The 14,543-nt window shown below is 37.9% G+C and overlaps 2 protein-coding genes across 2 annotated transcripts; both read right to left on the bottom strand.

Moving 5' to 3' along the window:
• Nucleotides 1-7,473: 7,473 nt before the first annotated feature.
• Nucleotides 7,474-9,592, bottom strand: nppa (natriuretic peptide A). Its single transcript, XM_038309373.1, has 3 exons — nucleotides 9,435-9,592; nucleotides 7,998-8,316; nucleotides 7,474-7,840 (listed from the first exon to the last, which is right to left on the bottom strand). The coding sequence occupies exons 1-3, from the start codon at nucleotides 9,588-9,590 to the stop codon at nucleotides 7,836-7,838; spliced, it is 480 nt and encodes a 159-aa protein (XP_038165301.1). The 5' UTR covers nucleotides 9,591-9,592; the 3' UTR covers nucleotides 7,474-7,835.
• A 2,400-nt stretch (nucleotides 9,593-11,992) lies between these two features.
• Nucleotides 11,993-12,922, bottom strand: nppb (natriuretic peptide B). Its single transcript, XM_038309393.1, has 3 exons — nucleotides 12,728-12,922; nucleotides 12,319-12,604; nucleotides 11,993-12,198 (listed from the first exon to the last, which is right to left on the bottom strand). Exons 1-3 carry the CDS (start codon nucleotides 12,866-12,868, stop codon nucleotides 12,188-12,190), a joined length of 438 nt encoding a protein of 145 aa, XP_038165321.1. The 5' UTR covers nucleotides 12,869-12,922; the 3' UTR covers nucleotides 11,993-12,187.
• Between the last annotated feature and the right edge of the window lie 1,621 nt (nucleotides 12,923-14,543).

The following is a 14,543-nucleotide window of genomic DNA, read 5'->3' as shown; positions in this document are numbered from 1 at the left end:
AGGAAAATAACTAAAGTAAAAAAATAAAAGATGAAATATCAAAATATCAGAAAGTTGTTGCAACCCCATCTTTTGCGTGTCAGTTTACGCCTGACTATCAGTAAAAATATGAAAGACACAAAAACTGCGTCTGCAGTTCAGTTTCCTATGTGGAAAATTTCTTTGCACAAGTTTGATGGTTAATCAATCCTGCCAGAGTAACCTATATTGATGCTATGCATATTTAATATCACTGTCAATCAGAAAATAGTTAATTTCTGCACATTTTTTAAGTCCCTTTCTTATTTCCCTAAGTTGAATGTATTCATATTTCGGATGTCTATACATTAAGAGTGTAGTGGAACCAAATTAAAATTGTTTGAATGAGTGCTCTAACTTCAAGCTCATTCTGATTCCGGTTCTTTATCTACTGTCTACTACTTTATCTATTATTCAGGCAAGAAATTTAATTTACCACTAGAGGGTGCTATCTGATAAATTGTAGATCAGCTTGCTGTCTTGTGATTTTAAAATTTAACTCAACAGTGAAAACAGTGTGGAATAGGATATCAGCTAAGGGAAGCCATCACTGCCCCCTGGATGTTGGGGAGGCTTCTAACCCTGAACCCAGTGATCTGGTACAGAAAATCAGTGTCTGGGATTAAAGAGGTTCTATTATGCTCCAAATTTGTAATTTCAGTTTTGATCACAACTCCCAATCATTACTCAGTGTTTCAGCATAATTTACAGTCACATTCAGTTCACACAGTAATGCTGTGCTGTTGAGTAGAGAGTTTCAGGACTTTATTTATGGTGGAAAGTCACCCAGACGGACAGAATGATCGGATGTATGTTCATGCAGGAGAACGACTTGGTCGTATTATTAATTCCTCCTGCAGGTTTTCCACATTAGACTCTCTGGGTAATGTATTTGTCATGGATAAGGGAGTCCTGGTCTCAGTAGAGGGAAGGTTTGCACCTCTCTGTGTCTGCTGGATCACGTTTTAACACTTGCATGTGTGGGCAGGTTCTAGCCGCCTTCAGAGGAACTGAGATGACGAAATGAACCTGAGTCAGTTCAGGCAAATTTACCTCAGTAGCTGTCTGCTGTGCTGCTATCATCAGTTTAGATATTCCCCTTGTTTATTATTGTGCTCTAATTGATCAACATGATCTCTGTAATTTAAGTGGACAGACCAGTCTCCCCAGTCCTCTTCTCACAAACCCAAGGTGGCGTTCCTTCTTCAGAGTCTGTCAGATGCAGTTAGGTGACAAAAGCTAACAGGTCCGAATTAAAGGCTGATTTCCTGCATGAATCACCTCCTCCGTGTCAGCAGTCTATTTTTATTTCACAGAAACTTGGTCTGATCCACACTAGGTAATACTGCCAGGAGGAGAAGGGAGAAGGGGTTAGCCCAGTAAGCCTGAAGTTAGATGAGTATTAACATGAAAACAATATTTATTTTATTGCTGTTAGGATCTTATGTTGAAATTTAAGTATTTTATGAGCAAGATTTTTATTCGGAAGAGTTTGGATCCACTAAAGAGAAGTGCAGCTAAAGAAGATAGCAAGGATCATGTTTGGTGGAGCTTTCAAGCATAAATCATACCTCTCATACAGCAACAGGAACAAGAGAATGATGTTTGTTTTTAAGGATGGAGGTAGAGGTGGGAGGAGACCTCTGCTGGTGCTTTGTGAATAATTAATCTCAAAGGACCAGAAAAACTGCAATAAAATTCTACTTTATGTGGGATATTCTGTTCTTGTCTTTTTCTTCTCGCAACAGACAGTGAAGAATGAGCAATTCATTCAGTTACTGTATGAGTGGGGCTGTGGTAGCAAACAAGATCTAAGTAACTAAAGTAAGTAAAGATTAATTTGAGTCTTCAGAAATATCCTTGAAGCCAAAGAGAAACAAGGTTGACTCCAAGTCATTATATTAATAATGGAGCTTTGCATAACCTTGAGTAGTTAAAATTTTTGAAATGTTCCTGTTGAACAGCATTATACCATGGAAATATCCATAATATGATTTATTTCTTCTTCCCTTTTGACAGCTCCCCTTAGGAGTTGCCACATCTACCTCTATGTCTTTTTTTATCTCCCACCTGGCTGCTCCATCTTTAATATACTGTCTAAAATGGAAGGAGGAACTGCATCGCCTCGGAGATCCGAAAAAGTTCCAAGATAAAGGCACATGCTTGTCCAAAGTAACGCATGTCATGCCAGTTCAGCTGGAATGGTTCTGGTGCTAAGAAACAAAATAATAAAACTAAAATGTTTTCTTTAAACCAAACTACGATGTTCCTCTTATATTTGGCGAATTTATTAGGGAATATTAGAATATTTTGCAAAAACATGTTGTGGTGCATGATGGGGTTTTGCATCTTAAGGCTAACGTTTCTGTCATGATAGGTTTAAGAGACTTACTGTAACCCACATGCAGAACACCACAGGAAGCTGAGTAAAAGTTTAACAGAGTTTATTAAAAAACACACAGAGTAATTATGAACTGGTTCTGGTACAGGTCCGGGACTGGAATCACTGATATCTGCAGAGATGGATAGTTTGATTAGCCAGGCAGCTAGATGGCTTGTCGAGTGTGTTAATTCAGAATGTACCTAGATGAGGTTCTGGCAGATCCTTTGAGAGAGGGGGAACCGGTTGGGTCCAGAGACTGTAGATTCAGCAGGGAGCTCAGCGGCAGCAGCGTCTAGCTTCTGACTCGTGAGTTTCAGACCTTGACTTGGTTTCCTACCTCTTCCTTGAGAGCTGTTGGAGGAATCCAGACTGATGTCTTCGGGTTTGACTTCCTTGGGCAGGCAGGCAGGTTTCCAGGTAAAGCTCATCCAGAGCTTCAGACTTCAGTCGGGTTTTCTGTGAGCAAAGAAGACAGAGGCAGGTTAGAATCTAGTTTCTCTCTAGAGCCAACTAAGATTCTCTTAAGATTAACAGAGGCTCAGGTTCGCTAACCAAACTTGGTCAACACTGCGGCGTTGAAGGAAGGTCTGACTGCTGCTTATGTAGGAGGTCTCCTGATGAGCTGACGATCCTCAGGTGTGCTGAGGGCTCCAGCCCAGGAGACCCACAGCGCTCTCTGCTGGAGACAGGTGGCAGATCTCCAGATCCCAATAGAAACCCAAGTCCCAACAGAAAAACAACAGGAGGGGATCCTCTGCGCCCTCTGGAGGGCAAGCCTCTGGATCCCAACAGTTTCCCGTCTTACGTGCATTGTTGCCAGGTTGAGATGTTTCCCAATCTGGCAGTTTAGGATGCAAGTGTGGACGTTACACAGCAGCAGTCACTGTCGTGTCCATGTCCATGTGCTTGTTGTGTGATGCTTGAAGATAGATTGGTTAATCCACAATGTGTGTTCATATTGTGCTTCACATTTGAGAAGCAAGCGTTTGACTGTGCTATTTATTTATTTTTTTTTTGTGGGGTTCCATAGGTGGGCCGGTGTAGATGGAAAAATGCCAGAGCTGAAAAACCTTTCCAGTCTGAGCCTGAATGTGTCTACATCTGTCTGTTTAGTGTGTGTTGTAAATATATTATTTGTCCGTTACATCAACCTGTCAAGTCTGCAGATTAAAATTAACCTACTGCTATAATCTGGCATGTTTACGTCTATTTACGTCAAATTTTTATGGATATGCATTGTCCCCTTTTTTTTTAAATACATGGTTTAAGGTGGTTCCAAAACTGATTGTTTTTTTCTATTCTTTCTCTCTTAGGTTAAGGTTAGAATGAAAACAAGTTTACTTTAGCATTACTTTAGCGATAGTTTCAAGGTGTTGATTTATTGTATGTCTCGTACCATGTCTTTCGGTTGTGCTGTTCTTTTTTCATCTTACAGGTGATGAAGCAGACTGAAAATGTTTTTTCATTATCTCCTTTCTATCTCTTCTTTCTTTCATCTTTTCTCTTTTTTCCTTTCTTTTTTTCCTTTTCTTCTTCTGTTTTTCTGCTTTTTTACATTGCAGTGTCCATATAAACTGGAAAAACGCCCTGCATAATTATAATAAAGCAATTTCTATGGATTAAACAAGTGAAAGGAAAATCTGTTGGGCTCTTTTTGGCATTAAGACAATTATTCTTATTGCCACATTGCCAGAGAGTACACTGTTAAAAAAAAAAGAAAAAAGAATGAAAACAAGTTCTGGTTTTCCCACTTTAACTATGAAAACCCCACCCCTAAACTTTGAGGAATATATTTAAGAGTTTTTTAAAGCTACAGTGTGTAATTTTCAGCGACATCTAGCGGTCAGACTGCAGACCGCAGCAACATGAACATCTCCCCCCCACCGCTTCTCCCCCCCAACAGTACGGCGAGCGTTACGGGACAAAATTTCTTCCACGACGTCCACATCACCTACCTTCTCAAGTGAGGAGGTTTGTTTACATAGATAATTTTACAGATAGTATTTCATTAGTCTGTGTAGGGTATAGATTTCATGTAGACTTAAGATAATAAATATACCCGTTATTTTTTCTACGTCGTGACGTTTTGGTGAGCTGCTTTGCATGGTGATATAAACAGACGAAGTAATTGTAGTCATTAGTTTAACAGCGAGATTGTGTTCGCTGGAAGAATATATATTCCCCGTTTACAGAGTCCAAGTCATTTTGGTGGCACGGGGGTTACAAGGCGAGGAAGAGGGAGAGGACGAGGGCGAAGGCAGGGAGGCCGTGCAGCTGGGGCCAGGCGAGAGAGGGGTGCCAGCGGGGTGAGAGCAGAGGAGGAAAGGCTTGAAGATCTCCAAAGGAGCCGGAGAGAAGTAACCGAGGTATATATCCAGAAAATTATTTTACAGAAAATTACTGAATCATTACCTATGAAACGTCAGGGACGTTGCTGAATAAGTATACTGGAGAGTAACAGCATCATCACGCAGCATGTTATTGTTTTAGACAGGTCTGAGCATCCTGTACTCCAAAAACTGCAGTGATATTAGACAATTGTGTGTGTAGGATTAATTACCTGTCCAAGAGAAAACTGGCAGCGTCACTTTGAAAACCTTTTTCCTCCATCAGTGACTTCCATCGTGTAAATGCCGTGCCAATGTTGATCCGTGTTTTTTGCCGTTTCTTGTCACGCTTGCGTTTATTCTCGTCGTGTTTCCGCTTCTTAGATGACGGGGGTTCGGTGTCCGCCGCTTTTCGTTGTGATACAGAGTAGGCATGATCCTCCATTCGTCTGATGTTTGGCCACACAGTGCCAAACAGTTTGCAAAGTCACTCACGCCTGCCGCCTTGTTCACCTTTCTTGTTACTGAGGCGCAGTATACCTGCTTCTTCTTCTTCTTTGGTTTCAGGCAGACTAAACGCTTCTCAGGCATAATACTGGCATCTACTGTTCAGTACCGTCTCAGTTCATCTCTCTCAACTTGCCGTAGTTATTTTCGAGCGTCATGGGAGATCTCGCAATCGCTAGTTTGTTGCCTCTGCGCTTGCCGTAGCGCAAAGATGTCAGCCTCCATGGCTGCGAGACCCGCTCCTATGTAATTATAAATAACGAATTCTAAGGCAACGCAAATATTATGGTTAAAAGGCTGAGCTCATAGGTGATGATAAATAACATAGTTATGTATAATATATTAAATTTCTGACTTTATATGCCTGTAATTATTACACACTGTAGCTTTAAGTTGGAGGTGTCTTTGGAAAAGAAAGTGGGAACCTTTGCTAAGATGGCTGCCCCTGTCTCAGGTAAATGAAGACGATGATCATGCATACAGGTTTATGTTGTTATTGTTTTAAGTTTGGGCTAATCAAAATATTTCTACCCAAGCGGTCAAGAATTTGTCTTAATCAAAGATAATTTGCATGTAAAAGTAAACATACAAATACTGACAGTGTGATCTTTGATTGTAAAATGATAAAATGGACAGCTTCCAGGGTACTGACTAATGCTGAGGACAGTCTTCTCAAACTTAAGGGCCGGTGTCCTGCTGCTTTCAGGAGTATCCCTTGCCCTGAACACCTGAATCAAATAGCTTAATTAGCAGCAGTCATGCTCCTTTAATGAGCTCATATTAGAGTCAGGTGTGTTGAAGCACAGACATATCTAAAAGCTGCAGGACACCAGCTCTCAAAGATAAGAGTCCTCTGCTTTAAATATCTACCCCTGAGAAGCACAATTGACATTTTTAGGCTTCATAGCTACAAAGTTTCTATTTCTTTATCTTATATTATTTGTTAATGCTGTTTTTAGTGTGGACAACAAGTAAGAATTTGATTGTACAGAGAAATGTGTTTTTCTTTTTTTGCACATGACAAACTTTTAAGCTTAAAATTCACTTATATTTCAAATAATTTATTTGCTTCAGGGAAAAGAATCATCTAAACCACCTAAAACCTTACCCTCACAGAAGTTACTCATGTATATCCCAGAAAAAAATTTATCTAATTTATTTTTAGTGAAACTAAGGGAGAAAAGAATTTAAATAAAATATCAAGTTGATTCTATTCACAACTTTGCACTTTGACTCAGACTCAAAGAAAATTTCTCAGATTTTGATGTTTTAACAATGAAAGAGAACTATTTCCTCTTGATAGTTTTTGTTATTTTACAGGTATGAATTGTGAAATCCTTTGGTTAGCAGTATTAATGTGTTTGTATTTCTGTTTTGTTGGCATCAGTCGCTTATCATGAAAGAGACCTTTAATCTTGTGTGTTGTGTTTGTTTCAGTGTGCTCCTGTCCTCAAATTACCCTCTCTGGATCTTGCAAATTAGAGTTTTACTTTTCAATTGATCCCCTTCTTATATCACCATATATACCTCACTACTGGGAAAAATAGCAAAAAGAAAGAAAGTTAATATTGAACATAGAGATCTTAGATTATATGTAAATTATATAAAAAATGTCAACTTGGTTACTTCAAGTCAAATGTCTTACCAAACTAATGGAGGTTTTCCTTGTTCTCCTTTAAACAAAATTCATTTCAAGTCTTTTTTGTCCGTTTTTGAAACAGAACTTCAGTATTTAAGATTTTAGATGGTGACGCTGCATGTTTTGATCTGGTTGTAATCTATATATTTAACACTGGTGAGCAGAACTGAACCAAAAATCATGATCGGAATTGATGTGTTAGAAAAATCACAGTAAATCTTAATAACTGTTTTCTTCTGCTTTCTTATTCTTCTTTGATTTAACATTAGAAGGAATAAAAAAGCATCCATTAGTGCAGCAAATGGAAAAGCTACACCTGGAAAACCTTTATCATACCTTCTTCGTTTGAGATGCATCTCGTTTCATAAAAGCGTTAATAAAAGTTCCTTATTTGATGGGCAAATGCTTGTCGAACATTTATGCTTAAAAATATTTTTATTCAAAATAGCTTGCATATTATTTATTGTTTAACTATTGAACACAACCTCTTAATGTTTCCTATAACATTGAAACATTATTTTCTGGTTTCATATAAACTGTTTTTACTTTGGCACAAATAATAATGACCAACCATAAGACCCAATAAGGACATAAAGCTATGAATTCACTCCTGTAACGTTTTTTATTGAGCTGTAAAGTAGAAATACAGGATTAACGGAATACCTCATGTAAAAAGACGTTTACTTTTCTTTAGTATTTCATTGTATATGTTTGTGTTAGAAAACAAATAAAGATACAGACTGTGTTTGTATTTATCTTTATATTCCTTTCTTTCGACTCATATAAAAGACACATTTGTGGACATGGCTGACAGATACTTAACACTTCAAATGGTGAGACACACATATTTACATACACAAAAATAGTTTTCACCAGAACAGAATCACAGATTAATGGATGTTCATCAGGTGGATCTTCAGACTCAGAGAAAATCCAACGTTTGGGCCAAGATTCCATCAAGCTACCCTGGTTGGAAAAAAGTACAGACACACAGAAAACAAAGTTAGAAATTATTGCTCTTTGGATTTTTTTTATTTCTAAGAGCAATTAGCAGTTGAGGTCAAGTCAAAAAAAGAGAATAAATGTTTAATCTTTAGTTAAATGTTGGTATATTCTTTAATACCTCTTGCACCATTACATCCCAGGCCACTAAAGTTTCCTATTCGATCCATTCTGCCTCCAAAACAACTGGAGCTCCGCTTCCCGAGGGCCAACAGTAGGTCTTTCAGTCTGTTCCTCTGGCTCACAGTCCTGCTTTGACCCACGGCTGAAGGTTGGGCTCCTTCTGATATCTGATTCTCACGATCCCCCTCCAAGTCCAGACTCCAGCCCCGACTGGTCTGGGCCCGTTCAGGCTCTGGGATCGTCTCTTGATAATCACCATCCATCTCCTCCTTCTGAGCTTCTTCAACCAGAGTCTCCTCAAAGCGCTCCAGCAGAGACTGCAGAGGTAAGATAAAGGTTCAATGAACAGAAAACTTTTTAAAGTATTATGAGGCTGCATCAAAGTCACCATATCAACATATATATATATATATTTTTTTTTCTTTGCACCTGTGTGCCATCGAAACACTAAGTAAAGTCCAATGTCAATGTATTCATGAACAACATGTTCTGCTGTAACCTAAATGATTTGTTTTCCAAACTTGCGGCTTAATTTCTGACTTAGAGGCTATTCAGGATTGTTTATATATGTTTTAAAGGATAAATCAGACCCGCAGCTTTACAGTAGGAGCTTAAGGATTGACAAGTTTGAATGGATTTGCACACTATGGACAGAAGACATTCAGTAAGAATTAAAGCATCAGGAATAGACTAAAAATAGAATAGAAACTCATTAATCACTATTATTTTTATCTTTTTTTGTTTTATTGGCTTGTTTACAAAATATGTATTATTTTTCTGTCATATTATTTCTACTTATCCCATGCTATCACAGTGTACGATCATAAACCTAAGTCACTCTGTTTCCAACCCACCTATTTATTGAAATCTTTTTAGACTAATACTGAGTAGAGGTTGTTACTAAGTTTCTCATTTCTTGCCACCTGAGTTCCGTATTTTCAATAACTGATTTTCTTTTTTGCTTTGACTGCTGTTATTGTTTTACGTTCATCTGCTACCCATTTATTTACTCTGTTTTTGACCAACATGCTTTCAGAATGAATTCCCCGTTGTCAAATTTGCACAATAACTTTTTTTTATTTCGTATGAAACATGTATTACCCCTGGATCCGCCTGTAAACCAACAGTAAGAAGCCTGAATTCTACAATTTGTTTCACTCTGAATATCTGCACTACCAAAGGTCCTGTTGTTAAAACATTTCAAAAACTATTATGAGAATATTTTAACCTTTTAAACGCAGAGCCACCTGAAAATCCCTTTGATATATGAACCAAAAGGAGGACCTAAAGGAAAACAAGACATTTGATAGCAAATATATCATTTTCCTACAAAACCCCTCTGAGGAAACATTTAAGAATCCAAACTCCCAATATCAAAGTTTTAACGCATCAAACAGTGAACTTTTCCAACGAAGTTCTGAAATGGTCTTCTTACCTTAATCTGGTCTAAATTACTGGTCAAAGAGGACCTTCCCAGTACATGGCTGCTGACTGGACACTGCTGCCAGAACAAGGCCAACACGGTAAAAAACACCACGGTCTTCATTCTTTCCCGATGCAGATACTGATCTTGTAGCCCACACTGTGCCATGTTATATACATGGCAACACACATACTAACACACACACACACACACACACACATCCAGGGACAGCAGACAGTTAACATTGGCTCATCATTTCATGGATCAAGTCAAGAGCATTCTGGCACCTCTGCATGATAAAGTAGCAAGTCAGATGTCTACTTCAGTGGTGTCTGCGTGTTGAGAGGTGTTTGTGTGTTTGTATACAGCATGTGTGTGTGTGTGTGTCTGCGTATCTCAATGATTACCAAACGGCACTAGGATGACTTCAGGAGTCAAGTTTGGTATCCTGAGCTGAGGCTGAGGCTTATTTTAAATGCAGCACTCAGAGTGAAAATATCTAACACTTTTCTGAGCATCTAAACACCTTATTAGGTTAAACTGGCTGTCTCTGGGATGCATAGCATGCATTTACTGTATCAATTAAAAAAATCCATAATTAAACCTTTCTCTTGATGGTTCTGCTTGATGAGTTGCTCTGACACACCTTGTTGGATGATAGTAAAAAGTGTATTAATAGCATGACTATGTATAATTAACAATGAACTCAGCATATTTACATCCTTGCCTTTTCTCTCATTTCAGAGTTCACACGTTTTTTTCATCTTCCAGCTGAGCTATTGCTTCCATTAACTCAGTAGATTCTGCTCTTTTTTTACTCCCATAGAAAATTGTTCTGTTTTAGTTCTTCTGGGTTTAATTGGGTCATTTTTGGACGCAATCACGGACAGATTTATTGCTGCCATTGCTGCCTTTGGTCTCTCTGTTTTGTTTTTATTTATTTATTTATTTATTTATCTATCTATTTTGTCTTTTACAAACTATAGATTGCAGTACTTTAAAAGCAATACTTGCTTCTTTCCTGCTATTCTCCTTGTCCTTTTAAACTGTAGCTGGTTGTAGCGTACAGTATCTCACACCAATAGTGGTTCTGTTACACTGAAGTCTTCCTTTAGGTAAATATAAGTTGTTCCTTTTTACCACAACCATGGAAATAATCAACTGTAACTGATTGTTTTTTAGTATAATTTGGACATTTGGAAAATTAACTTGAACATTAATAAGTTGGATCTGAATATGAACCTATGCCAATGCATAGTTTCATTAAACTAAGCCCACAGCCACTCATATCTTCTACCACCAGATAGATATACATATTGTTGAAAACTTAATTTATTTTACCCACTTATTTCACCAATAAAAAAAAAATATATATAAATATATATTAATTACATACAGGCTGATGTTTTCAAACCTTTATTTCTGTAGTCTGATTATTTTCTGATTGTCACATTTAAAATGAGGATATTTGTAATATTTGTATAACATAAGGGTTTACAGAAAAGTAAGCTTAATATCTCCTATAAAGATGTTTAAAAAAAAAAAGATATTGTCAATCAGACTAACCTCTTTAATCTGAACGAGTATGCTACTTTAATGAGCATGGCTGCGTTCAACCATTTTTTCGCAAGTCACACCTGGAGTTTTGCAGAAAAGCTTAATTTGCATCAAATCTGACCGAGGACCACAGTTTTAGCTAAACTCTGGGCAGAGTTCAACACACTTCGAATGTCACCATTTGTGAAGGTAGCTCCCAAACAGCTGTTAGATGTGATCAAAGCATTCAGAGGGTGTCATGAAGTCTTGCTGTCTCCAAGAGATGAAACTCTTTACTTAACCTTCAACATTTTTGTTTAACTGAAGGTTATTTCAACAAGGGAAAGACTACTTTCCAAAGCGTGATGAAGCAATTATAAACCATGACAAACAGACAAATAGATGCAGACGTGTGAGTTTTGCATGCTGTCCATGGTCCTGAAAATGGTTGGAATAAAAAAGCCTCATCCAGGCTAAATAAGAGTGGTGGGAAAATTTTTATTTCTCTTATTTTATATGTAATAATTTATGCTATTTACTCATTATAAAAGATTTCCCTCAGTCTGTTTCACCTGCAAGGTCACACAATTCCCCTGCATGAGGGTGTTTGTAGACCAGACAAAGCTTCTTCCCAAAACAAGCCATCTTTCTCAAGGATTTTTCATAACATATTACTGTTTAACCAAAGTGTCAGTAATTTGTTTTGACTCTCACTGCTTACCATTGTTGTAAGTAAGGGGGAACACACACTGCCCAGGCAGAACGGGGCTTAATACTGTGCCAAAAGAGCTGTATGATCAACTGTTCTCCCTTTGCGAAGATATGAAAATAAAGTGCCGACTGAGTGAAATCCATCGATCTCTGTTTATTTAACTAATAGTTGAATACTTTTTTCCCACTAAAATGGGGCAGGTTCATTAGATGTGCTCTTTACAAATCAATCCTTGCTTCTACTATAAGAGATAGCATGAGAGGGATTTATAGGTAACGTCTTTGTGTTGGTCTGTTTGTCAAAAAGAACATCATTCTGTAAAATGCTGATGTAAACATTTATTAAACAGTCAACAGTACATAAAGAACAATAAATCTATTTTAATAAATATTCCTTATATATTGTCAACAGGCGACAACAATAAACAGTAAATATTAGTTAATAAATAGCATTTAATTGAACACAGACTTTGGTACAGACTTTGGAGTAGCATCAGTTAGACGGTAAGACTTCATCTTTACTTTGGATCTGCAAAGGAAAACAGAAGTAGAGATTTCAGAAACATAGCAATGAGAATGTAGACACAAAAGATGTCATCAGCCGTTTTAAAACCACCATGACCCTGAGGTTTACTGCTGTGAAACTTACTATATCTGCCAATCGTGTTGCAGCCCAGGGTGCTCATTGAGCCTATTCTGTCCATCCGTCGCCCAAAGCAGCCAGAAGTTTTCTTGGAGGAGTCATTCCGGACGTTCTTCAGGTTCTTCGCCGAAAGAAGTTCTCTGATTTCAGCCTCATCCAAGCCCATCTGAGGCTGCTGCTCGCTAGATGTTTCCTCCATGTTCAGTCTGTTAACACCTGCATTCTCCTCAGGGGTTCCTTGATCCATTGCAGTCTGCTCTGAAACGGACTCTTCAAGTTTCTGCAGCAGAACCTGAAACATCCAATAAATATCACATTAAAAAATGTAATATTATACAATTGATCAATCTGTAGTTATTATTTTTTTTAAATATGAGGATTTTGAAAATAGATGCAGTGTTTCTAAGAGACTCACTTTTAGGATGTCCATATCGGTGTCTGTCAAGCCCGTGTTGATGGGATAAGTGCTGGATGGCTCCAGGTTTAAGATGAGGAGAAGACCACAAAGAGGAATGGAGGACAAAAACAGGTTTCTCTGAATCTTGTTGCTCTTCATATCTGTGTCTGGATGGGCTGATGCTTGTTGGCCTTTGACTCTGCTGTGGTTTGAATGCTTGGGACCTCAGTGGAACCATCTGTTCTTTTATACACCAGCCTGACACACTGAGGTATGTCAGGAATTTGAACTCAGGCATTATGCATTCTCAACACCTAATTCTGATAACGGAAGCTGTCGGAAACTGCTCCTTATTAAGTAGCATATCTGAGATATGGAGCGCTCGGATGACATAGCTGCTTCCATATCCTACTTTGTTTCAGGAAAAAGTCCATCCCACCTTCCACATACAACTGAAATGTTTTCACTGGGTTACGGGAAGTTGTAAAACAGTACAGCAGGGTTACTAAATCGGGCGGTGTACGTGATAAAGCAGCACGCTGATCAATTGATAAGGTTCTGATGCTACATTTCTGTCTAGAATATTAGGGGAAAAAATATTTTTCTGTCAGTGGTGATAGTTTTCAGAAATGCTTTGGAATAAAACATGCATATGGTTATTATAAAGTGAAAGTCACTATTTATGATTAGAACCTGGGGGGGGGGGGGGGGGGGGGGGGGGTATTACATTTTTCTACAGATGTGCTTTATGAATTTCAGTTTTAATCATTAGATCCAAGTCCAGGATTTACAGAAGGTTACAGGTATGTTTGGTATGATAGATACTGTATGTGCGCATAGAGGTAAGAATTTTGCTGTTTTATTTAAGAGCTAATTATAAACCAGAAACAATGTGATTATGCTTTAGGAAGCTCTATGGTCTACTGGGGCTGGACAATATGGCAAAAATAATCTCTGATTTATTTTTTTATTAAATCCGATTAATCGACTTTTTTTTTTCTTTCTTAAATTTCATAATAAAAATGATGAACAACATACAGTATATTGGTTTCAAAAAGGAACCTTACTTGTCAGTCATCCCCTCATGAAGGTGACCTTAATTTAAAGGGAAATACAAGCCAAGCTGTGAAACAAGGTTGTAAAATAATAATGTTTCACAGCAGACAATGAAAATTCAACAACCTAAGTTTTTGCAGCTGGTATCGCACAGAGCTGTGGAAAGAAATCCAGATTTCCAAAGACTAAATAGTAAACAAAAGATAAAATATCTCCTTGTACAACCACCAGTTTAACAGATAACAAGAAATATGCTGTAATTCCTCAACATCATATGGTGAAATTTATGAAGATTATTTAGTTTGTAAATTAAGGACTATTTTAGGTTTCTCATGCTGCCACACATCTGAGCTGTAGATGTCATTCATTAACAGACTTGTGCAGCACCTGATTGCTGCCGGGGAGGTGATGCAAACATTTGATCCAGGTTGGCTGCAACAGAGAAACATCTTAAATCTACAGGAGGGAAGACTTGGGGGAAAAAATTCTTCAGGACGGGGAGCAGCACTTGTCACAAGAAATATTCTTGCTCTGATTTTTAACAGTCTACACTCTCTCTTTGAGTTCTGCAACACTCGTTCATACATATGCAACACCAGCAGTCAATTGGATTTTAAAAAGATTTTATAAACATTTTCTCACCAGCAGTTAAGTGGTTGGAAGATAGGAATACAACAGAAACATCCGCTTTTTATCGACATTAATGTCACTTCTTTGCTTTGGATGGTGTCTCCACTGTAACCAGCAGCTGCATTGGCCACAAAGTGATGCTAGTCTT

The sequence above is a fragment of the Cyprinodon tularosa genome, unplaced genomic scaffold, assembly GCF_016077235.1.
Source record: "Cyprinodon tularosa strain WSP-4 unplaced genomic scaffold, ASM1607723v1 ctg66, whole genome shotgun sequence".
Lineage (NCBI taxonomy): Eukaryota > Metazoa > Chordata > Actinopteri > Cyprinodontiformes > Cyprinodontidae > Cyprinodon > Cyprinodon tularosa.
Note: the sequence above shows the minus strand (reverse complement) of the source record. Positions and strands in the feature narration are given on the sequence as shown.

Bases quoted from the DNA above. Each gene is read 5' to 3' on its own strand.
- nppa (XM_038309373.1), bottom strand. From the start codon at position 9,590: ATGGCACAGTGTGGGCTACAAGATCAGTATCTGCATCGGGAAAGAATG. The intron at 8,317-9,434 runs GTAAGAAGACCA...TTACCTCTGCAG, and splicing joins GTAATTTAGACCAGATTAAG to TCTCTGCTGGAGCGCTTTGA.
- nppb (XM_038309393.1), bottom strand. From the start codon at position 12,868: ATGAAGAGCAACAAGATTCAGAGAAACCTGTTTTTGTCCTCCATTCCT. The intron at 12,605-12,727 runs GTGAGTCTCTTA...TGGATGTTTCAG, and splicing joins CCGATATGGACATCCTAAAA to GTTCTGCTGCAGAAACTTGA.